The sequence below is a fragment of the Rutilus rutilus genome (assembly GCF_951802725.1).
Source record: "Rutilus rutilus genome assembly, chromosome: 22".
Taxonomy (NCBI): domain Eukaryota; kingdom Metazoa; phylum Chordata; class Actinopteri; order Cypriniformes; family Leuciscidae; genus Rutilus; species Rutilus rutilus.
In genome coordinates this window covers 7,490,651-7,516,701 of record NC_140227.1, presented here as the reverse complement: position 1 = coordinate 7,516,701, position 26,051 = coordinate 7,490,651, and the positions used below count along the sequence as shown (strand labels likewise).

Sequence of the window (26,051 nt, the reverse complement as noted above, 5' to 3'; positions counted from 1 at the left end):
TTTTTCTCAGTAAATATATTTCCAAAGGTGCTATTGACATGAAATTTTCACCAGATGTTGGTAACAACCCAAGTAAGCCATACATACAAAGAAACAAACACAAATAAGTTCAGAAATTAAGTTATGTGTAATAATGTGAAATGACACAGGGAAAAAGTATTGAACACATGAAGAAAGGGAGGCGCAAAAAGGCATGGAAAGCCAAGACAACTGCTGAAAACTTACAGTAATTAAAAAGCAATCCAGCCCCCTGTCAGTGGAAATTAATAACAGCTGATTCGGTCCCAAATGATGGCCTACAAAAAGGTCTCATTGCCAAGGTGTCACACAAGACAAGTCACACATCTCATGATGGGTAAAAGCAAAGAGCTGTCTCAAGACCTTCGCAACCTAATTGTTGCAAAACATAATGATGGCATTGGTTATAGGCGCCATTCTAAGCTTCTGAATGGTCCAGTGAGCACTTTTGGGGCCATAATACGAAAGTGGAAAGACAATAATTTCACCATAAATTTGCCTCGACCAGTGCTCCTCGCAAGATTTCTGATAGAGGAGTGAAAAGAATAATCAGAAGAGTTGTCCAAGAGCCAAGGATCACTTGTGGAGAGCTTCAAAAAGACCATGGACTTACGGGCCACCCGCTGCACACCGTCCCTCCACCCCTACAGCTCCAGCAGTTTCCTCCTTCCCATTGGCCTCACCTCTGTCCTTGTCCAAACCAGCATCACCCCAGCCCTCAGGTACTCTGGATCTACCTACAACGCTCGTCGCCACGGCATCGTCTGGGTCTCCAGCAACAGTGATGTTACTCAGCTCCCTCGACAACAATTTAGTAATGTGTTATTATTAAGGAATTTTTATTCTGAAGTAAAATAAACTTCTTCTTTTTTTTATGAATTCGAATGATTTAACCAGAGAGAGAGTAACCTAATAGTGAAGCTTGTTGTTTTAATTAGCCTACATTGAAGTTATTACCTCATAGCTGAGAAATATAATGTAGCTTTCAGTAGTGAAGCTGTTTTATTTATAAAAGTCATGGGCAGAGGTTGAAAACCAGCTCCTGAATGTTTCTGTGTTTGTGCAATTTCTTTTCTTATATAAAGAGATAAATATTATATTTAGATAAATATAAAGTTCCCACCTCTAAAAAGCTGTGAGCGAGCGCATACAGGCACGTCTACCTTAAAATACAACATTAAAAAGCTATCTTTGTGAATAAACGTGTCGTCCTCGCCTTGTGGTGGCTTGGAATTCAAAGGGGAATCGGATATGCGTGTTAGACATAGGTTGGATGTCCAGATATCGGATATGTATCTGATTTAAAAGCACATTTGGAAGTGGCTCAGATCGGATGAGGAAAAATCTGATCTTGTGCGGATTTTTGTGTTTACACGTGCAACAAATTGCAAGAAATTAAAACATAACATGCAACAAAAGTAAAAGATCGGATTTTTTGTGGCAGTGTAAACACAGCCTCTTTGTCTGGTCACGATCACATTTAGTTGTGTTTTCATCGCCTGTTCGCCTGTTTTTGAGTATACTTGCTATTAAACTTGAGACGTTGAGAACTTTATTCATCCGTCTTCGTCTGTCAGCCTGCAAACACCCCGTGACAATATATATATATATATATATATATATATAGCTTTGGGAGTTTTCTTTCAAATCTGTGTCAGGACCACCTTCCATTCTAGGGCAGGTTCCTATAGCTGTATACTTCATTTGCATGCTTTATTTAAGGTCGTCACCCAGCAGCTTTGTCTCCATTTCTAAGCACTGCCCTCTAAATGTATATAAACTACAATGTACACTGCCCTAGTCAGACTTGATGACTGCAGCTACGACAGCTCGTGTTCTCAATAAAGAGTCCTGCTGAAGATACAACCAAGTCTCCCGGTCTTCGCTTCTGAGTTTCCTACACATCTAACATATCTCGAAAATAGTTGCAAAAGTCAATGCGTGAAGATTTGAAATTGCAATGTAAGATTTGAGAAGTTGCAAATGTCTAATTGAGGTTGTGCTGTCCAGATGCGAATGTGAATGAAAGAATACAAGTTTGTGTCTGTCATTGTATTTTTGTGAATGACATTTTACACATTTGTGACTACTTGTCTGCAGCTTCAAATTCAGTATACAGGTTTGTGACTTTTGTCTGCAAGTGCAAATCTCAACATTCAACAAGTTTTCACATTGGAGCTGTGAGTGTAAATTTTAGTGTACAAGTACAAATATTTATTGTACAAGTTCTCAAATTCACATCTACATGCTCTTGAGCTTTGCTACTCTTTTACCTTCATGTAATCTTTTCCAATATTCAAGCAGAAGGAGCTGAATGAAATAATCTGAATGATATCAATCCACAATCTGACTTGTAAAGCAGCCTGGAATCCTAACCACACCATATTCGTTGTTTTGTTTTTCCCTCCATTCTGTCATCTGATGGAGTTTGGGTTCTTGCCACTGTCGCCTCTGGCTTGCTTAGTTGGGGACACTTATTAATCTTAATATTATTGATCTGCCTGCATTGACACTATTATATGAGAACTGAACTGAGCTGGACAATGACATCACTGTTTCCTGAAGAACTGCTTAATAGTTGAAATGAACTATTTTTATAATTGATATACTTTATACAGTTATTGAACAGAACTGAATCAACACTGAACTGAATTCAACAGAACAATGACACTATTTTATTTTTAGAGCAGCTTTACAGCCAAATTGAGCTCTGTTTGCATCATTGATCATTTTCCTGTAAAGCTGCCTTGAAACAGTTTTTACTGCGCTATATATTTAAAGGTGACGACATTTGCAAAAGGAAATTATTTAGTGTTAAAGAGAGTGAAAGATAGTTTATGTGTGTGAAAGAGAATTATGTTTTTCTTTTAATCATATACAGTAATTATAATTTACTTGTTATGTTGTTGTTTAAAAAGTGTGTTGTTAATAGATGTTAATATTATAAGTGTTCATTGTTAATACATGTTTATATTAAAGTGTATTTGTTAATTTTATAATAAAAATCCTTAATCTTTTTCAATGGTTGAATTTGTGTTTCACTGCCTGTTTCTGTTCCACATCTGGCACAGAGACCCAGCCGGCTCTCAGCCAGATCTGTCTTACAGCGCCTGGCCCAGACCTGGGCCATATCAATAAATTAGAGTTATTTTACAGGGTGTGGGCCACATCTTTGCCAGAGGAAATTGTTGAAGCCTATGGAGGAGTGATCGAGCTCTCAGATTTAATCAAAATTATCTTAATTTGTGTTCCGAAGATGAATGAAAGTCTTACGGGGTTGGAACAACATGAGGGTGAGTAATTACTGACAGAATTTTCATTTTTGGGTGAACTAACCCTTTAAGGGAACGTTCCCGCAACCAAAAACTAACGTTCCGAGAACGTTCTGGGAACCATAAATTGTTAGCTGGGTAGTCAGGTTGTGTTTCCGCTTATTTTCTCTCGCTGCCAGAAGACTGTCTCCCGCTGATTTGTGGAAAGTTTTGTGAAGATACTGGAAAAAGAGTGTTTTGACACCATGCAAGTACATTTTTTCATCATATGTTTTTTTCCTGAGTTGGGTGTGTGCGTCACCAAATCTAACTTTATATAACCTTAATCACTGCTTTGTTGGCTGAAACATAGCACAATTTTGAAACATGTCCTAAAAATATGTTTTACACTGCGGGGTTAGTTGTAGCATAGTGTTACAACTAAGCTGCCAAGTAACCATATCACCCTGTAGCCCAAGGCTGGTTGCCCACTGAAGCTAAGCAGGGTTGAGCCTGTCAAAGAGCACCGTCCTGCAGATGAGACGTAAAACCGAGGTCCTGACTCTCTATGGTCATTAAAAATCCCATACTTGTAAAGAGTAGGGGTGTAACCCCAGTGTCCTGGCCACATTCCAACTATTAACCCTTACCAAACATGGCCACCTAATCATCCCCATCCACTCCTATTGGCCCTTACCAATCATGGCCACCTAATCATCCCCATCCACTGAATTGACTTTATCATTCTCTGTCCTCTCCACCTATAGCTGGTGTGTGGTGAGCGCACTGGCGCCGTTGTACTTTGGCTGGCGTCACATTATCCAAGTGGATGCTGCACACTAGTGGTGGTTGAGGAGAGACTTTATTTATTAAGAATATATCCTGGTTTTCATGCAATAAACCTTTTAAAATGTGATTTTGAGCTCGTTTTTTATTATTATTACTGTTATTATTAATAATAATAATTTTGCATGCAGCTGCCACACACAAATATAATTCAATTGCAATTACAATATTTGATGATTTTATTAATTTATTTATTGCAAAACTGTGCAGCCCTTTCCTATATCTCTATCCATGATATTGATCCATAATAAGGATGATTGGATGAGGGATGTATATTGTGTATACAGATGCACAAACACTATCAAACTATACAGATAAAATAGTACTGAATTATGTGTGTTACAACTAACCCCTCTGTCTGTTACAAGTAACCCCGCAATAATTTGGCAGGGGTCGAAATTTGGCACAACACCTGTTTGATGAGAAGTTCGTGCTCGGCCAGATTCAGCTCGAAGTCGTTCATCTTCGGATGCGGAGCCGCGCGCGCCGTGCACACCGCCAAGCGAAATTGGGTCTTGCGCACTGAACGCGCACGACCGCCCAGACCGCAATGACGTCATTTTTGCCGCGCGCACCTTCGCGCTTGTACGGACGCGTCGGTTTTTGATTGATTTTGACGCATCTCGCAGTTGCGTCGCTTCTGGTGTGGACAGGCAAATTGCTCGTCGCTGTAATCTTATCGCATCGCGTCTGGTTAGGACACGGTGCAAAACTGCATTTGTGTCTATCACGCACTATCACATTATGTGTGGCCTGCATATAAGTATGTTCTAATTATGTTTGAATTATGTCGTCTGTCATTTTATCCAAATAAGCAACAAACATTGAACAGAGTTTACTGAAAAAGTCTGCTTCCACAAATTGGCACGTAGCCTATCTGTCCAATCAACATGTACCGCCCCTTTCCGTTTCATAATTTGCTGTTGAGTTTTCTTATTTACTGTTGTGTTTTCTGATTTGTGAATTTCATTTGCACTTCAGGGTCACCATGTTAGCCTATATGAAATGGATGTAATGGCTCTGCAGGAGAAATGTAGAAAAGGTTAATGAGCATTTGTTTACACATTTATTACTACAGACCAGTTTTACTAAGCTTTTGCCACATACATATGACACAAGAGAATTCACTTGTATCTAGAGATAGAGGGATTAAAGGAGAGTTCAATGAACTGTATACCCTCAGAATAAAATTCTGTAGGAAATCCAGCTAATCTCCTGGCTAAAACACAAACCCTAAAACACAACACAATGCAATACGTGAGTCAAAATACAGGTTAAACACCTTTGAAAATCAACATTCCTTCATATTAACACGGTACATTGGGCAGTATTTTTTTTTACGGAATTTCTTCTTATTTCTAGAATTTTTAAAAATGTTTTCATACATTTACTATTTATACTTTTATTAATTTTTTGTTCATTCATTCATTCATTCTTTGTTTGTTTGTATATAAGTAATATGAATATATTAAATTAGATAGCACTGCCAACTAAAATGTCGGTCATAGTACAAGATTGATGGAGCTTATTATCACAGTTTATCACAGTTCTTTCAACATTTAGATTTTTTGCCCCCTAGAATTGATTTTCATGGACATTTTTTTTGTTTTATAACAGCATGTTTTATTAAATGTTTTATCAGCACATGTCACCAGTTTACATCAAATAATTTGAATTGAATAATTTCACTGAAATTATCTGTTTGAACAACTATGATTCTCGCCTTTTAAAATCTAACCATCACCAAATACAAAAATGCACATGAGATATTTTAAATAATTGGCTGGTCACTAGCATATCAACCATTATTAATGATCAACAGGAAATGAAACAAAGCAATTGCACAGAATTACAACATTCAAACATTCAACATTTAAAAGTCTGACAGTTATGAAAAATACCCTTGACCTGAGAAAACAGTTCTGCTTTTCAGTTAAATCAATGTACAGTAAGGTTGACTGTACAGCGTCACTGCTAAGTCGTGAACGTGGATTGACAACAGACCCGGAAGAGAATACAATGCTGAATAAAGTCGTAGTTTTTGTTATTTTTGGACCAAAATGTATTTTCGATGCTTCAAAAAAATTCAAACTAACCCACTGATGTCACATGGACTACTTTGATGATATCTTTATTACCTTTCTGGACATGGACAGTTACCATACAATGGAGGGACAGAAAGCTCTCGGACTGAATCTAAAATATCTTAAACTGTGTTCCGAAGATGAACGGAGGTCTTACGGGCTTGGAACGACATGAGGGTGAGTCATTAATGACATCATTTAAATTTTTGGGTGAACTAACCCTTTAATGTTATATGTTTGTAGGAGCCAACAGTAATGATTGTTAAACCACTAGATGGCGATGTGCACCAGTTGTGTAAGTGGTCAACTATTCAATATCACATGGAGGGGCAGGTGGCGGGAACATATGGTTCTTACCAGATCCATGTGCTTTTAAACCTATACGAATATTTTTCATTAGCAAAGCATTGAAAAGAATATCACTGTGTGGACATTGGTTATTTGTTTATTCCAAACTGTGTGTGAAGACCTTCTTACCATCTTGCCCTGACTTATAGGAAATCCACTACAATATTAAATGTTAAGTAAGGATTCTCAATAGCAACCTGTGTGCGTTGCTTCAAGAAAGCAACCATTCATCTGTTGTTTTCTTTTCTTTTTTCATTTAATTAGAAATGTATCATTTAATTATTCAAACCTTTATCACATTACTTATTGTTTTGTTTAGTTTCCTTGCTCTTTTAGTGCTTGCTATTAATGATTGAATGATTGTGTGATTTCAGGGGATATTAGTCGTCACGATTTAGAAATAAGAGAATGTCTCCACTTTAAGGTTCTTAAAATCACAGGACGATGTTGTGAAGCAGTTATTTTCCATTGATTTTGCTTTGGTAAATAACACTTGATTTGTACTGGTCAGATGAAGTACAGGACAAAGTCCAGTTTGAAAAAGTTGGGATGATGCTCAGACAAAGGCGTTAAAACATACGCAACTAAGATTATGTAATAAACCCTTCACATTTTTATAATCATCACTTTGTCTCCTTTTTTCTGCTGTTACTTGGCTTCCTCAGTAAACCTCTAACTGATAGAAGACTGTTAATACAGTTTTGGGTACTAGAAAAAATACAGATTTTGGACACCAGACAAGTTTTGGATTCAAGACTAAATGGATATCTTCTGGTGGGATCTGGTGAAGAGATCCAATATTCCTGTTCCCATTCCAAAAGTCATCCCAGTATCATTTTCTTCTGTTAAATTTTTTACCCAACAGCTATTGCAATAAGATGATAGTAGAATTTTAATTTGGAGGACATTTACTGTATGATAGGTTCAAACTTGGTGAAGTGTTTGATTTGTTCTTGGCGCATCTTTCTGTTAATGCCATTTTTAAGCCAATTAGATTTCACGTGAAAGAAACATCTTGTAAAGTAATTAGTAATCCATGTACTGTAAATAAAGACTGATGATTTGTGAGCACACATTTGTTTACTTGCCTTGAAAACCTACATCCTTTGAGCCTTTGCTGACCTTTCACCTCTGCCCCACACCAATAGAAGAGCTCATTAACCAGGACAAATGACCAATTTATTCCTGTACATGAGGTTTTTAGATAAAAAAAAAATATATATATATATATATATATTAATTTTAAATGGACAGCCTTGCATAAAATAAATCTCAGTATAACCCAGATAATCTTTTGAAATCTCAGTACATTAAGTGCATTTTTCCTGTAAAGAGAATGACTCAAAAAACAAAAGTTTCGCTGTTTTTTTTTTGTTTGTTTGTTTTTCCTGTGTCATCCCCCAAAATGTTGAAAACCACCAGGCTATAAAACTTCTGTTTGTTTTTCCCAGAAGAGCTCATGGTGAGAGAGGTGAGTTTAGAAGAATGTACTGAGGCACAAGACCTCAAGTTGCACCACATGTGGCTCTAGGCCCGGGTCTACAAGCTGGAATTCAACCCACGTCTGTGAATGCAATTATCAGCAAACAAGGCATACTAATGAAAGCTTTTAATGAAACACATAAACCTAAATGTGCAGAGAACAGAGAAGTCTTGGACTGAATAACAATAGAAATAAAGGTGATATATATATATATATATATATATATATATATATATATATATATATATCTGGTCATGCAAGAGCAAACATTTTATTGTTCATCTACAATATTTGCTTAAATAAATGTGATTAATGGGATACAAAGCAAAATCATTTTGAGAACATTAAGACTGTTCAAAGTTAGGAAAAATAAATAATTTGATTTACTAATTAACTAATTACTAATTACAATAACTTACCATAATTTAACTAATAATAATCAAACTAAAGCCAAATGTGTGGGCATAGTCAACTGAATTTATGTTTCTCGTGGCTTTAAAAATCATTTGATTTAAAGGATTATGTTTAAATGTTTGAAATCTGTTTTGTAGATGAATGTACATTATGCCTTCTTTTGAATTTTGTTGCAAAACAGTTTTTTGTAAATGGGCTGAATAGTAAAGGAGAAGCAGCCAAAAAGTGTTCAGCATATTATTATTATTATTATTATTATTATTATTATTATTATTCAAATAAATAGTAATAGTAATGATGAAGCATGGTGTTTCCAAATTTTTTGACCAGTGTAGGTTTAAATTATTATTATTCCGGTTCAATTCAACTGACAACATTTGTGTCAAATTATTACCACAAAACAATATTTTGACTCATCCTTAGTTTTTTTTTTTTTAGTTTTTTTTTTTTAAGTAAGGTTATGTTGAGGCACTTATAATGGAAGTAGAAATGTGGAACTTAAAATGTTATAAAATCACTTCCATTTCTTCCTCTGTTAAAATTATTGTATTATTTGAGCTGTTAAGTTGTTTTGTATCTTTGTCTTCTGTCAAAGATACTAGAAAAGGCAGTATCTTCACAACTATGTTCCTTTTTAGAAAGAAATGATATCTGCGAGGATTTTCAGTCAGGATTTAGACCGTACCATAGTACCGAGACAGCTCTCATTAGAGTCACAAATGATTTGCTCTTATCATCCGATCGTGGTTGTATCTTTCTATTAGTGTTACTCGATCTTAGTGCTGCATTTGACACTATTGACCACAACATTCTTTTAAATAGACTTGAAAATGATGTTGGCATTAGTGGAACTGCATTAGCATGGTTTAAATCCTGCTTATCTGACCGTTATCAGTTTGTAGCAGTAAATGAAGAGATGTCTTATCGATCACAAGTTCAGTATGGCGTACCACAAGGCTCAGTACAAGGACCGTTGCTGTTCACTCTGTACATGCTACCCTTAGGAGATATCATTAGGAAGCATGGAATTAGCTTTCACTGTTATGCCGATGATACTCAGCTCTATATTTCTTCACGCCCTGACGAAAACTACCAATTCACAAAATTAACGGAATGCATAGCTGATATAAAAAATTGGATGACTAGTAATTTCCTTCTACTAAATTCAGAAAAAACAGAGATTCTAATTATTGGACAAAAAACTTCCTCACGTAATAATCTAGAACACTGTCTAACACTTGATGGCTGCTCTGTCAAGTCTTCGTCATCGGTTAGGAACCTGGGTGTGCTCTTTGATACCAATCTTTCATTTGAAAGTCACGTGTCTAGTATCTGTAAAACCGCATTTTTCCATCTTAAAAATATATCTAAATTACGCCAAATGCTCTCATTGACAAATGCGGGACAATTAGGTAATGCGTTCATGACCTCAAGGCTAGATTATTGTAATGCTTTACTGGGTGGTTGCCCTGCACGCATAATAAACAAACTACAGCTGGTCCAAAACGCAGCAGCTCGAGTTCTTACCAGAACCAGGAAGTATGACCATATTAGCCCGGTTCTGTCAACACTGCATTGGCTCCCTATTAAACATTGTATACATTTTAAAATATTGCTGATTACTTACAAAGCTCCGCAGTACTTGAGCGAGCTCTTAACGCATTATAGTCCTTCACGTCTATTGCGATCTCAAAATTCCGGCCAGTTGATAATAGAATATCAAAATCATTTGCTGGTGGTAGATCCTTTTCCTATTCAGCACCAAAACTTTGGAACAGTCTTCCTACCATTGTAGGAAGCAGACACACTCTGTCAGTTCAAAGCTAGACTAAAAACACATCTCTTTGACCTAGCATACACAACACATTATAGACTTCTATAATTCAATGTTAGGCTGCATAGATTAGATCAGTCGGAACCGGGAACACTTCCCATAAATCCTGATGTACTCGTTACATCATAAGATGAATGGCATCTACGCTAATTTTAGTGTTTTTGTTTATCCCGAGGTTTTCCCGCAGCCTGCCGGATCCAGGCTGTATCCAGATCTGATGAAGGACCTGCGCCTGGACCCGATGTCATAGCGGGTGCTAAAGTGCCAACTAGTTTCTCCTTATGGAGGATCCCTTTACCACTCTACAGATAAAGCGTTGTCGGGAAAATTCAGTTCGCGAATCTACCCCAAAGTGATACAAATCTGTATCAAAATGTTACGGCCAGACAAGTAGTTTTTTAAGGCTTGGTTTGTAGGGAATTACAAACCTGCGCACATATATTCAAATGCGCATACCAATAGACTGAACTCGTCTAATAGCACGCCATCAGCGTTCTCACAGGTTTCGCGTTTAAAGTCTGTGTAGAGTTTCCAGTTAAAACGGTGTTGTGTTAGCGGCCCCTAAGTTAATAACTAATGATCGTTGCGACCGAAGTGAATCAATCAAATTAACTTTAGCTGGAAAAAAACTTTATTCAAGAACTGCTATAAAGCCAAAACAATCTCTGTTACTTTAAACTATTCTTGTATCTCTGTAAAGCCGCTTTGGAACAATCTACATTGTTAAAAGCGCTATATAAATGAAGATGACTTGACTTGACTTGACTTGTCATCTTTAGGTTGTCATGGCAACAAAATTGAAAAATTGAATAAAATCTTTAAAAATGTAATGGTTATAAAGCAATTTTCACACTAAGTTTGTGTTAACACCTTTATTGTCTATGTCTTGTTGCTATACTTTTGAAACAGTATTTTAACATTTAAGAATTGTCCCTATTTACTTGCATTGTTAATGCCTTGCTGTTTGTGTTGTTGTTTTTTTGTTGTTGTTTTTTTTTTTGGAGGATGAGGGATGTTGATTAAACTTAACTTCTATTGAACCCAGAATATTTCTTTAAGCTCTTGAAGCAAAACCTATAAAAACAAAAATATTACTGAGAACTTAAGCTGCTGTAAAACCTAAACTTTTAGGTGTAAGACGCATTAGCATTTTCTCATAAGACTCAGAAAACAAGTAGGCTAACTCTTGATCATTGGTTGTGTGTTTGTGTGTGTGTGTGTGTGGGAGAGAGAGACTCAAATCCAAGTATTTTTTGCCCCGGCTTTACACGTGAACCTTGGAATGGAATGAAAGGTGTGATCTGTGAAGAACCAGACTGCAGATGACGTCAGAGACGTGGTATAAAAGCAGAGGAGACACAGACACACTCAGAACTTTAGATCTGCTGCCCTCCTCAGACACAGGCACTGAACATGCTGTGGACTCTCTTGTTCAGCTGCAGCTTTTATCTGCACAGCGATCTGGTTTCGGCTCAAGGAATATCCAGAGGTGAGTTGTCTTTCTTAATAAAATTTATATTTTTGTTGTATCTTATATATATTCCAAAATCTGAAAGTCTTTGTAGAGGAATATCTAAAGTACACCGCAAGATTATTTCAGAGAATATATTCATAACCATATGCATGAGTTATATATAATAATATAAACATTATATATATATATATATATATTTTTTACAAAGCTCCTAGAAGGGTTTATGCTAAGAATCTTTATACTATTTGCCAAGTAAGAGAACCTATAATGTGGGCAGGTTTTGGAATGCTTTAATAACATATATACAGCTGAATAGAACATTTCCATTCTGCAAGTTGCAAGAGCTTATGGAATACTGGAATGCATATGGAAAACACTGATGTCGCTAATGGAAAGAGCACACTTCCCTTCTGTTTGTCTGGACTGCTCTCTGGGGAGGGGAACCTCTGACAGAAGCCCCACCCACTAATTTTGTCTCTTAGATTTTTATTTACTTATTTCTTTTTATTTAACGTTTTTTAAATTTACCGGAATCATCGATGGAGAAAAGCTAAACCTAACCCTTATTAGGACCCTAACCCCACATCTAGAGCTGAGAAAGAAATGGTCTCAGGTTGATTTGATCATTCTGGTGTTGCTGCTCCTGAGGCTCATAAAATCCAGCCTCATAAATCAAAACTGCAACAGTTTATCTCTTGTCATAACAACATGTTCACCCATGAGATTAATCAAAATGACGCATGATATTTGGGTTACATGTTATGGTCATGCTGAAACACAGAAAGCAGGATCCACCATTAGGCAACAAACTTAGACTGGCCTTTGCTATTCACAAACACACAGCATAAACACTCAAAATGTGCGTGAGACACAGATGTAGTCCTTGGCAAATTACTGTAATACAGTTCCTGACTGCTAAAATGTCAGATGCTGAAAAATCATCCACAGGGCCTGCAGGAAAAGCCATTATATTTTGAGCGGGCGTTACAAGCATTAATCATGAAACTGTCCTGTTGTTCTTAGTTTACTGTTGAAACAGGTTTCAAAGGGATATTTCACCCAAAAATGAATATGAACACGCTTTTTTTTACACACCCTCATGTCATTCTAAACCTGTATGACTGTCTTTATACTGCAGAAGAAAGACATTTAGCATAATATTTAATGAGCTCAAAAAGATATAACAATAATATTTAACCATAAAAGTACCGTGTTTCATGCTTTATTGTAAGCCATTAGATACTATAGCTGTGTGTGAACAGAAATAAACTTAATACACAATGTTTGGTTTGGAAACATGAAGGTTCCAAACCAAGAATTATCTTTCGATAAATCAGCATGTTGCTAAACCATCTTTCTAATTCTACATTGTTTACTACAGATGGTGAGATTATCAAACAGATTAAAGGCACAAACCAGGAGCTTGCTGAAATCAAAGAACTACTGAAGCAACAGGTAATTCAGAAACCAAACATAATGGGCTCTTCAATCATTTCCTTAAGTATGTCATTGTAAATTATCAAGGTAAATGACTTTGTAGGAAACCTCTGGCATCCACTAACAATCTTTATTTAACCCTCCTGTGCTCCTCATTTGGGAGTTAATACAATTTATACAGTTTTTCAGGTTAAAATAGAGACTAGGCATTTAAAATCAAAATTTTGAAGGCAGATTAGCGCCATCTGGTGAGAGTGAAGAAAGAAAAACATGTAGGCAATAATACCATGGTGTAACCACTAGATTCACGAACAGCTCTCCAAAGAGAGGCTTTTTGACCGCGAAGACCAAAAGTGTGACTATTTTATTACGACCACTTAGCCTTTTCAAATCATGCCCTGAAATAATAATAATAATAATTTGTTTGTGTTCATATAGCAAGTGCCATAAAAGTCATCATGTTTCGTACCATTACGATGAAGCTACGATTTTTTTTACATTTTCTACATTTTTTGGTCAAAAGTGACAGAAGAGCACCAGAGGATATCATGACAGCATGCTGTGAGAAGGTCAAAGACTGTGATGTAAATGTTGATATCTTAACTATATTTGGAGGGAATTCCGTTGTTGGAATGTATACCACTTGTATACCACAGCTGTTGAACACACACAGAAACTTGCATTACCACCTCCAGTTGTGTATATAATTTCAACAGCCTGTCGTCATTTAAGACTTACTTATTGTATAAATGAGCAATGTATTCCTGGAGATACAAATGGTACAACAGAAAATGAATGCAATATTTTAAACAAAGATATGAAAATGTGTTAGAACCAATACATAAATATATTTGGTAATACTTCACAATACAATATGGCACTAATATGCATTAATTCATGCTTAACTAATGCACAGATAATCGTATGACGCATGAAGAACTAAGATTAATAGATTAAGTATTATATGAATTGCTATTAATTAAATGTGTCATGATGTATTAATTAATTAAATATACGGTGTTATTAGCTAATAGTGTAAATGAATGTGTTAATTACCACAATGGGTCAACTTCCAGTTGTCTGCTTTAATTAATCATTAGCTAATGATTTGCAAAGGTATCATTATGTTATTTTACTTGTTGATAATTATATAGATATATATATATTTTATAACATTCCTGCCTATTAAAAAGTTAAATCACATTTTAGTTACTTTACATTCTTACACAACACTGACAAATGAACAATTTGTTTTATAGATACAGGAAATAGTTTTCCTGAAGAACACGGTTATGGAGTGTGAAGCCTGTGGTGAGGAATTCTAAGCTTATCATTGCACACAGATTTATAATCGAGATTGTAACTGCTTAATATTGGATATTCATTCTTTCTTGTCCTTGTAGGCATGGGACCAGTAGATCCACAGCCTTCATGTGATCCCAACCCCTGCCACCCTGGTGTGGAATGCATTATGACACCCAGTGGCATCAAGTGTGGCCTGTGCCCAGAGGGCATGACAGGAAATGGAACTCACTGTACTGATGTTGATGAGGTGAGTGGGCTGCCTGAGCTGAAATAGGGTGTATTCCCAATCAGAAGTGAGCATCCATACTCACTCCAAAGGGGGCTCTTGAAGTGGGGACTCTGGAGGGAGCAGGGAAATTGTGTCTTATAAGGTAGCAGTCTGGAACACGCTTGGCTAAGGGAGCAATTGCACTGTAACTAATTATCTTTACCTGGAATGTTATCATGACAATACAGCATAGCATCCATCACCCCATTAGCTGGTCTTACAACAAATTTCGTATTACTGCTGTTAATATAGTTTTGCAAATAAATATACATTTATAATGAAGTTTTAAAACATGCTTTTATGTGTGTGTGTGTGTGTGTGTGTGTGTTTCTTCCTCTCTGCTCTCTTTATAAAACTTGCTGTCTCTTATTAGGATCATGCAGGTAGTCATTTTTACCTACTGTATCTAATATTAAGCACATTTCTTAGCACAAAAAGTGTGTGAAATGCATTACAAATATGTGGTAACAGGGTTATTTTAGTTATCTAAAACTAAACCATAAACCCTGTTACTCAAAATAAAATGAATGCTAACTGAAATAAAATAAAATATACAACATTTCATTTCAGCTAGATGTTAAAGCATTTGTCATTTTCATTTAGTTCATCCTGATGTACTAAAATAACTAAAAATGAAATAAAATGATTAACTATTCATAACTAAACTAAAAAAAAAATAATTTAAAATGACAAAACCATAAAAAATTAATACTTGACCTAAAACTAAAATTAAATTAAATTAATTTGTCACAGCAAAACAAAAAGAACTGATACAACTTATATTATTCTATTTATTCATAACTCCCCTGCCATCTATAGTAGTTTTAAAATGAATCGCAAGGACGATAAAATTGATAAAATTACTTCCTCAAAGTGACCATCGCATGCACTCTTCGCTAACGGCCTTGTGGAAGGGCCCTTCGTGAAGGTATTCGGTTGTTCCCTTTTGTTTGGAACGGCCTTACAAATTAAGTCCCCTTCCCAAGGTGCGAAAAACGGCATTTTGAATCCGCTGAACAACTTGAATTATTTTATTTATATGTTAACTCAAACTCTCCCGCCATCTAGCTTTAAAATGGCTCACATAACCATAAACGATAAAAAATATTTCCTCAATTGCATGTACCCTTCACTAACGGACTTGTGGAAGGGCCCTTTATGAAGGGATTCACTTTCATTTGGAATGCCACTATAAATGGCATTCGCTTCCTGAGGTGCCTTTCTAGGGTGCTAAAATTTCGTTTTGAATAATCTTTTTCTCTTAAGGATTTGTGGTGCTGAACCACATTTTTAAAGAACAAATATTTAATTTGTACTTCACTGCAGAGTAAGATTTTTGTTCTCTACTATTTCTTTGTTGTACAGTGTGCTGTAATGCCATGTCACATGGGGGTGAGATGCATTAACACATCACCTGGTTTTCGCTGTGGGCCCTGTCCAGCCGGGTACATGGGCCCCCAGGTGCAGGGGGTTGGACTCGCCTATGCATCTGCCAATAAACAGGTATCATTTTTATATGAGAATAATCATGAGGCAATCAATGGATAAAATGTTTGAAATTAAATGGAAACTATTATATGCAGGTCTGCGCAGACATTAATGAGTGTGAGAACTCAAATGGAGGCTGCGTGGAGAACTCCAACTGCATCAACACACCAGTGAGTGATGCTTTATGGTCTGTTGGTCACAGCAGCAGAACTACGTTTAAAGCAGTGGTTCTTATCAGGTGGTTTGGAGCCCAAAAATTGGTTCTGCTATTGATACACTCTAAAAAGAGACTTCTGCCAGTAGTTACTTCTACCTGATCTGACACTAAAAATAACTTTTATCAACTAATGTGGTGAGGCAAGGAACCATTAAGGAACAGTTTGACTTGAATCAGTTCATTTACATGTGCCCATGTAATTAGGTGCCTATTTAATTTTAGGTTAAAAATATTTTCAGTTGAAGGGTCACAGACATGACATGCACAAAAATTTGTATATCATGGACACAAATTAAGAATTCATTCCCATGACTTGATCCCAATTCATTTATGGCCACGTCTTATCAATATGTTCCCTCGTTTTTGGTAAAACTCGTCACCTTTTGTTAATTTGTTCCCACATTTTCGGCAAATCATGGCCAAATTGTATTAATTCTGTATTAATGTTGTAATTGAGTTCCCTTGGTTTAGTTAAATCATGGACACATTACTACAATGTGACCATAACCACAAAACGGGAACAAATTAATAAATTTAGGAAACAGATTAATAAGTGTGGGAACAAATTCCTAATTCATGCAAAATATATGCATCCAAACGATAAGGTATTTTGGAACAAATTCATCTGTTCAGCTAAAGCTAGCTAAATTAGGCAGATCCTAACATATGCAGGTTGCGTGACATGCCCTTATCCTTAAATATAATTAACAGAACTGTGTAAGATAACAAAAATAGAGCCAGACTTCATTAAATACTGGTTATAGATTTGATATTAGCTGCGTTCCAATTCAGAGGCTGCATCCTTTGAAGGCTGCCTTGGATGCATCCCATAATTCATTGCACACCGGGCGGGGATGACAATTTTTTTTACACTTTTTTAGGTTTACACCAGCTTACACTTTTAAATGTAAGTATAGTCCTTATTCACAGCAGCGCCATCTTTGATTTTAAACGGGAATGAAACCAAGGCTGTGAGGAATAGACATACATCTCTTCAGTGGGGTTTACTGATATCTTTGTCTTTGGATTGTCCTGCTGACAAAACACTGCAAAAATATCTTTCCAAGAAATTGCAATACACAAAAAACTCCAGACAACATGAGCTGTGGAAAAGTGACCTAGGAGCTTTATACAGTTTTTATTTTTTTTTATTTTTTTTATATAGCAGATGCTATTGAAAACACAGTAAGGCTATCCCTCACAGCCTCGCTTTCATACCTGTCACTGCTCTGAATGAGGTCTATTGGGTTTCAACTTACTTGAATATCTACTGATACAAATGTAAAAAAAAAAAAATAAAAAAACACTGGTTCAAAGCATAGACTGTAAAAAATATGGATGCAGTGTCCGTGACGTCACCTGTAGGTTTCTGAAGAGGATTTTTGAAGCCTAAAGTGGGCGGAGCCGGCCGTCGCCATCTTGGCAGCGCATCACCGCGCATCACTCCCGGATAACACAAAATGGGCAAAGAGGTTCAAAGGACACAAGATATTGATATATTTTACCAAGATACAATTTTATAGATCATTTCTGCTCTTTATTATGTACATAAATGGATAAGTTGTGAACCCTGAATTGGATCACAGCTATTTTGTTGGCTCACCACAATGCAAAGTAAAAACTAATCAAACCAGATGATAACCACTGGTCTACAAATTTGGAGAAATTTAATCATATCAATCAGTGGGAGCATCTTTCTTTTCATTCACCTTGTTTATATGAATCATTGCATGTTTATGGCAGGGCTCTTTTCGTTGTGACCGCTGTAAGACTGGTTTTGTTGGGGATCAGGCGAAAGGCTGCAAACCTGAGCGGTCTTGTGGTAATGGTCAGCCCAATCCTTGCCATGCCAGCGCAGAATGCATTGTTCATCGTGATGGACAGATTGCATGTGCAGTAAGTCAATGATCATATTTCACATATGCAAACTCCTATAGATGTGACTGGCCTAACTGATATAATCTGTTTTAGTGTGGAATTGGTTGGGCTGGGAATGGATACTTGTGCGGAATAGACACTGATATTGATGGCTTTCCTGATGAAAAGTTGGAATGTGTGGAAAGAAACTGTGCAAAGGTAAAAAAAACAACAACCAAAAAACAAAATAAAGATGTATTGCACTAAGCATTAAGTAAAAACAAAGTAAAAAGTGAGGAACTTGTTAAAAACTCAGTGTTGAGGTCTCAGTAAAATGCTTTTCTAGGACAACTGCCTCACTGTTCCAAACTCCGGCCAAGAAGATGCAGACAAAGATAACATTGGTGATGCATGTGATGATGATGCAGATGGAGATGGGATCCTAAACACAGAGGTCAGAGGTCACCACACCATCTTGGTTAAATGCAGTGTCATAATATCACCTGATAGACAGTTGTAATCAAAATTATTTAACCCCCATTGCAAATCCGGTTTATTGGCAAAATTGACAGACTTTTAGCTTTTTGCAATGAACAAATTAAACAAAAGTAATTGAAATAGCTCAACACAAAACATGTTTCAAGTGGTTTCCCCAAATTCAACTGAAAATGCAACTTTTACTTGACTTTTGCAGTCTCAAAATTATTCAACCCCTCCGAATAGAATCCCTCACAGCAGCACAAATCTGCAAAACAGGTGTTGTCTTAAGCACACCTGATGCAACTAATCAAGGGCTTCATTAGTTGCACAATGTTTGCTTGAGCTAGAACACATTAAATGTCTGAACTGGCTAGGTTTGTTAAGTGTCACATTTAACTGCATGTTAGAAATTTGGTTAAGTCAAAAGAATGGTCCAACAAGAAGATATCATCACCCTTCACAAACAAGGAACAGGATACAAAAAGGTCGCAAATTCATTAAATGTTCCTAGAGACAGCGTTGGAATTATGGTTCGGAAGTTCAAAGTTAAAGGAACAGTGGTTACACTACCTGGACGGGCAGAAAAAGGAAGCTATCAGTGGCTGCTGCCAGATTTCTGAGAATGCAGGTTCAGAAATTTGTTCATTGCAAACTGCTGAAAGTATGAACATTTTGCCAATAAACCTGATTTGCAATGGGGATTGAATAATTCTGATTAAAACTGTATGCAGTCTGCTGCCTTCTTAGGAAGCATCCTAATCCAAATGGAACTTCATTCAAGTGACTGAACTGGACTGAACATTCTACATAGGCAATAGTTTTGCACAGCATACATAATGATGCATGTAAATGGAGAGGAGACTTGACTCACTACTGATTCTAATTGAGTTCGATGTTAGCATGTTGTTCAGCTAATATTACACTTAAATATTACATTAAAATGCATATCACAGACAAAGCTCATTAAGGGAAATTTCCTGGATTGGCTTCTTCATAAAGATATTTGTGATGCTGCCTTAGAATTTTGTCATATGCTAACTTAGAAGGTTGCTGCTTACCTTTTAAAACATACCTTATGTTGGGATTATGCCCAATGTTGTCTATATAGGCATTTGGGGAGCTGTAAGCCTAAACTACCAGTTCTCATGACCATCTTACTGCTTACTTCTCTGATAGGACAACTGTGTGCTCGTCCCCAATATCAATCAGAAGAATATTGATCAGGATGATTATGGAGACGCTTGTGATAATTGCCGTCTGATCAAAAACAATGATCAGAAGGATACAGATGGTGATCGTCAGGGTGATGAGTGTGATGATGACATTGACGGGGATGGTAAGACTTTAGATATTTCCTTCATTGAGTTACTATGAACAGCTGCACTGGTCCAACTGAGAAGGTTTGCTTTCTAGGAATAAAAAATGATAAGGATAACTGCAAAAAGGTACCAAACCGTGACCAGAAAGATCGAGATGGTGATAATGTTGGTGATGCTTGTGACAGCTGTCCCTACGTCCGCAACCCTGATCAGGTCTGATTAATTCTTTATTAATTTCTCACTTGTAACTTCTCTCTTCTCTTTACCCAGAATGGTTTGATGTCAGAATTAGTTTTTAGAGTGCACACCCTTGCCCGCTTAAAAAAAAGTGGTCTGGGTGTGGTCTTGCAAATTTTGGTACCCAAAGATCTGGTTGTCCAGACTCAAAAGTACAATGTAAAAAAGAGACTGCAGAGTGATAGAGGTGGAATAAAACTCTGAATCCAAGAAATTGAGGTATTAAAAAAGCCTACATAACTCATGATTCTCCTTCTTTCTGCTACAGATGGATGTGGATAATGATTTAATTGGTGATCCTTGTGACACCAACAAAGACAGGTATTACAAAACTCCAAATGTTGGTTCCCATTGGTAACACCCATAATCAGAATGTTCAATCCAATGCTTTGGTCTCTATCCTCAGTGATGGAGATGGGCATCAGGACTCACGAGACAACTGTCCTGCAGTTATCAACAGCTCCCAGCTAGACACAGACAAGGATGGCATTGGAGATGAATGTGATGATGATGATGACAACGATGGCATTCCCGATCTCCTTCCACCTGGTCCAGACAACTGTCGTCTGATTCCAAACCCACTGCAGGAGGACTTTGATGGTCAGGTTTTAAAGCTTGGAAACCTTACTTTATGTCAACTTGTTATACTAATACCATTATTCTGAATTAAATAATCTCCTGTTCAAAAGATCAACATATGTTGTGTTTTGGATGATGGTCCCCGATATGGAATGCTGGTGTTTCAACCAGCCTTCTTAACTAGTTTAACTGAAAAGACTTTATGAACCATATTGACCAACACCAAACCAACAAACCTTTTTTTCAGCAGTCTTACAACCCTTCTTGTGGATTGTTTTCACCCAGTTTCTGATCTTGTTGGTTTGTCATGTATATGTCAGATCATAATCATCTGCATCATTTTCTTGACTGTTGATTTGCAGGTGATGGCATTGGCAACGTTTGTGAGAATGACTTTGACAATGACACATTTAGCGACAGCATTGACGTTTGTCCTGAGAATGCTGAGGTCACTCTCACCGACTTCAGAACCTATCAGACTGTAGTTCTAGATCCAGAGGGTGATGCGCAGATCGATCCAAACTGGGTGGTGCTTAATCAGGTCTGTCTGCCTCTTTCTGCCTCATAGATGGTGGCAGTCAAAGTTCTCACAGTGTGAATTTACTAAGCAATGCTCATCCTTTTTAACAGGGAAGAGAGATTGTTCAGACCATGAACAGTGACCCTGGACTGGCTGTAGGTAAGAGACTATAACAAGGAAAAACAGCATAGTGGATGTACTGTCAAGTTGATTCCAAGCTTAACCCCTCTGGTTACTCCAACAGGCTACACAGCATTCAATGGTGTGGACTTCGAAGGGACGTTTCATGTGAATACTGAGACGGATGATGACTATGCAGGCTTTATCTTTGGCTATCAGGACAGCTCAAGCTTCTATGTGGTAATGTGGAAGCAAGTGGAGCAGATTTACTGGCAAGCCAATCCTTTCCGAGCTGTAGCTGAGCCTGGTATCCAACTAAAGGTGTGATCTGTTTTCTTTAAGTGCAGAGTAACAACTTTTATTGCTCGGATCAAATATAGTATCAGGTTTCTTTTTTTTTTTTTTTTTTGGTAGGCAGTGAAATCAGACACGGGACCTGGAGAAAACTTGCGGAACTCACTCTGGCACACAGGTGACTCAACTAACCAGGTGAAACTCTTGTGGAAAGACTCCAGAAATGTTGGCTGGAAAGACAAGACGTCTTACCGCTGGTTCCTGCAGCACAGACCCCAAGAAGGCTATATTAGGTATAATCAGATGGACAATGTTTCATCTGCAAATCCTCCTTTTTTTTCATTTGCAATATTGTTTTATGCATGTTTAGGTAATACTCTGCATATCTTGCATGCAGGGTTCGGTTCTATGAAGGTCAGCAGATGGTAGCAGACACAGGAATTATTATTGACACAACCATGAGAGGAGGCAGACTGGGAGTTTTCTGCTTCTCTCAGGAGAACATCATCTGGGCCAACCTGCGCTACAGATGCAACGGTCAGTTATTTTGATAAAATATCTTTTGCGTACATTAGAAAATAAGTAAACAGTCTACACTCACTCAAAGAGCTTACTCTCAGGCCAATAAATAATCTGAATTCCCAACAGTTCTACACATCCTTGGGCACTTGCTTGCTCATTTATTATTTTGGCTCATTTGAAAATACTTAAAGCTACCAATAGGAGTATAATACTCCTAAATGTGTAACATATTTTACATATTTTAAAGTTATCATGAAATAAAAAAAATCTATTGATTTTTATTTATACAAAATAAAGGTAGGCTAAATACATATGTCAAGCATTTTTTAGCATGATTCATTGAATCATGTTATTTCAAATTTATGACAAAAGCAATATATAATTTTACAATAATTCCTCTTTGGATGACCGTTTTTTATGATCCAGTTCCCATTGGACTTTCAATGAATATCCTTTCACTTGGAAGACTTTATGTAACCCCTCCACCCAGGTTCTACTCGCCCTGCTCTGTGCAGGCCTCGAACCCGGGTCTCCGGCGTGAGAGTCAGGCGCTCTAACAAGGAGGCTAAAGACTGCAGCCTCTAGCATCTGTCGCTAGAGCGCCTATTGAGATCAGAGGAGTGAGGTTTACTCGCACAGCATCTACTAGCTGGCCTCCGTTACATTCACCCCCCTAAACCTCACTCCCATCCGGGTCACGGCACCAATGTAACCCCTCCACCCAGGTCCTACTCGCCCTGCTCTGTGCAGGCCTCGAACCCGGGTCTCCGGCGTGAGAGTCAGGCGCTCTAACAAGGAGGCTAAAGACTGCAGCCTCTAGCATCTGTCGCTAGAGCGCCTATTGAGATCAGAGGAGTGAGGTTTACTCGCACAGCAACTACTAGCTGGCCTCCGTTACATTTATACATTCTGCAGAATCCAGCAGATTTTCCCTTGAAAAAAGTGCAGAATCATACATTTTTTGTATTATTAAGGTAAAATGTGTAATATGGGTATACAAAATTCACAGTCTCTGAGGAGAAAATGATTAAATTCTATTGTATTTCCTCTTTGTTTTTGCAGACACAATCCCAGAGGACTTTGAGACATTCAGAACCCAGCAAATCCAGCTTTTTTAAACCCAAACTCAACATCAGTTATTTTTTACAAGGGTAATGTGTTTTGAGTTGTATATTTCTGTCATGTGTGTCATATTTCATACTCAATTGTTTATACTTTAAGAACAACAGTAGACAAGCCTTCTTTAAAACCCCAAATGACTGACAGATACACTGATGACACTGCATTAGCACTGAGATCACAAACACTAGAATTTAAATATATATATGTATTTTAAAAACACGTACAGAAATACAGGTTACAAAATATAAATGATATAACAAGAAGGCTCTGATATATGCAGCTGAGACATCATGCACGTCCATATTTAGCTTTTTTTTTTTTTTTTTTTCTGAGAAAGGAAAAGGACCAGCAATACAACAAAGACAAAATCAGTTCCTTCTACAATCAATTACCACAAACAGGAGACAAAGATGACCACACCAGCACAGCGACTATAGAACTGGGCCTCTGGATAGATCCAACCCAATGAAAGCTCTAGACAACCACAAATTATATGTCCTAATATACCGTTAATTCCAATAAAGAGCGAGCACTGTTTATGCTCACAAAATGAAAGATCACAAAGATTTGATGTGCATTCTGTAATCTAACACTCTCATGAGCGGTTTGTTTACAATGTCTTTTAATACTTATTAACCTGCCTTAAGTGAGATGACAGTTGACGAAATAAAAAATATATCATCTTTACAGAAAGAAATCAATGTGGATGGCACTTAGTTTATGCTAATGCTATGAGTTAAGGGGAAGGGTTGTTATACTGATCAGCGCTATCCTATGGGTCACTATCATTATGTTTATCAAGAAGTACATCCAATCTAGTCAACTACGTCCTTATTAGTCTTAATGGTACGGACATGGTAATCATGGTCACTAACTGCTTAGCAGTTCTATTAAGGCTTAAAGGGGAATTTACGCTAAAGGGGGTTTGCTCTCACACAAATAACCAGGACACAAATGAACAAGTCCAACATACATGTAAGTGCTGTTAGCTAAAACCGCTCCAATAAAATGCCCCAAACAGGCAGTTTGGCTGCATGCTGCATGTTCATCAACAACAGATTATTTGACCAATAAACACATGCAGTCTGCCCACATCTCCTAATGTTTAACATGGTAAAGCAACAAACAGACTGAGCCCTTTTTTCGGTTTGCATTGGGAAGTCACATATACGCTTCCAGAATTGTTTTCCCTCTGAATTATCAGTGCAATACAGAGAACAGTTCACAAAGAACACCTTCACAATAAACTGGGGGAAAATGCATGTACAGGGTTGAACAGTCGGCATTCTCAGAAAGTAAAACAGTCCAAGTTTCATGAGCAAAGCCATGGCTGAAGCCCCAGCCAGAAGATTTTGAAGTAATGCACATACGTCAGTATGAAAGCTGCCATATCTTCCAGATTTCTGACAGGATTTCAAATGGAAACTCAAGATGCAAGGGCTGAACAAATCGATAGGGAGGGGGAATGACCCAACTGAAGTTAACAAACATGCTACAACTGTGATGAACAGAAAAATGCTACTGTGACCCCAAAAAAGCCAACATAACAGATCATTAAAAAAACAACAACAAAGAAACGAAAGTGCTTTGGTCAAGCATTGCCAAGCAGGTCATTTGGTGTAATGCACTATAATAACACGGAGCCCCATAAATACATTCCATTTCTAAACATGATCATAGACGTAGTTATCAGTGATAAACCAGTAAAATTATACCACTAGCATTAATTAAAACATGCACGGTGTCTCTGGAATCTATTTTGTTTTATGTTCAGTGAATCTTTTTACTGGAATCAGCCAAGCTAATGAAGACCTCGTTCTCTAAAGGTATTTTCTCATTTTGACATGCTGTCGTCATATTCCTGTGATAAGCTTTATGTACACTGTTTTCAGGGAAAAAAAAGTGTCTGAGACAAACACGTTCATGGAAAACGTGAAAACAATTGAAGAAATATTCTGAATGGCACAGTTTGAAGAATAAAATGTGAGTATTGCAGTTTTTGTTGTCTAATAAATATCCACCATCTGAGCCAATCCCTACTTCTCAGCCCTTAGTACACAATTCATATTCAAACAAAAATATTCCAGATTGATAGTTGATTAATGCTTTTAGTTTGCATAGGAATTACAAATGGGATTTGCACCGTTTTAATAGTTATTTCCTTGAAGGATCCAAATGTCCAAAATGTATCTGGCCAAAAAGGGCTAAACTCCACCACGTTATTTATCCAAAGTAGCATGAACTTTGTGTTTTTGGATTGGCAAATTAGATACAGTGGGGCCCAAATGTATAATTTCTTTAAATAAATCTAAAACATCTATATAAACTATATCATCCGCATAACAGTTTGACAAAAAAAAAATCTATTAGATTTTGTGGTAACACTTTACAACAAGGTTCCATTTGTTAACATTTAACATAAACTAACAATTAAAAAATACTTCTACAGCATTTATTCAATTTAGTTCATGTTAATTTCAACATTTACTAATACATTATTAAAATGCTATATCTGTTCATATTTAATTCCTGAG

The 26,051-nt window shown here is 37.0% G+C and overlaps 1 protein-coding gene across 3 annotated transcripts; it reads left to right on the top strand.

Moving 5' to 3' along the window:
• The first annotated feature begins 11,648 nt into the window (after positions 1 to 11,648).
• On the top strand, positions 11,649 to 26,045 carry comp (cartilage oligomeric matrix protein). Of its 3 annotated transcripts, none has more exons than XM_084395360.1 (20): positions 11,649 to 11,767; positions 13,134 to 13,207; positions 14,449 to 14,500; positions 14,593 to 14,741; positions 16,128 to 16,265; positions 16,346 to 16,420; positions 18,211 to 18,363; positions 18,439 to 18,543; positions 18,671 to 18,778; positions 19,981 to 20,140; positions 20,218 to 20,336; positions 20,629 to 20,681; positions 20,767 to 20,960; positions 21,302 to 21,480; positions 21,570 to 21,618; positions 21,704 to 21,900; positions 21,994 to 22,166; positions 22,271 to 22,410; positions 23,458 to 23,546; positions 23,851 to 26,045. In XM_084395360.1, exons 1-19 carry the CDS (start codon positions 11,692 to 11,694, stop codon positions 23,511 to 23,513), a joined length of 2,250 nt encoding a protein of 749 aa, XP_084251486.1. In that variant the 5' UTR covers positions 11,649 to 11,691; the 3' UTR covers positions 23,514 to 23,546; positions 23,851 to 26,045. The 3 variants fall into 3 exon arrangements, with proteins under 3 accessions (XP_084251486.1, XP_084251485.1, XP_084251484.1); XM_084395359.1 differs by having other exon boundaries at positions 11,664 to 11,767; positions 23,855 to 25,983; XM_084395358.1 differs by having other exon boundaries at positions 11,664 to 11,767; positions 23,458 to 26,045.
• The last annotated feature ends 6 nt before the right edge of the window (positions 26,046 to 26,051 follow it).

Bases quoted from the DNA above. Each gene is read 5' to 3' on its own strand.
- comp (XM_084395360.1), top strand. From the start codon at position 11,692: ATGCTGTGGACTCTCTTGTTCAGCTGCAGCTTTTATCTGCACAGCGAT. The intron at 18,779-19,980 runs GTCAGAGGTCAC...CTTCTCTGATAG, and splicing joins ATGGGATCCTAAACACAGAG to GACAACTGTGTGCTCGTCCC. The intron at 20,682-20,766 runs GTATTACAAAAC...CTCTATCCTCAG, and splicing joins TGTGACACCAACAAAGACAG to TGATGGAGATGGGCATCAGG.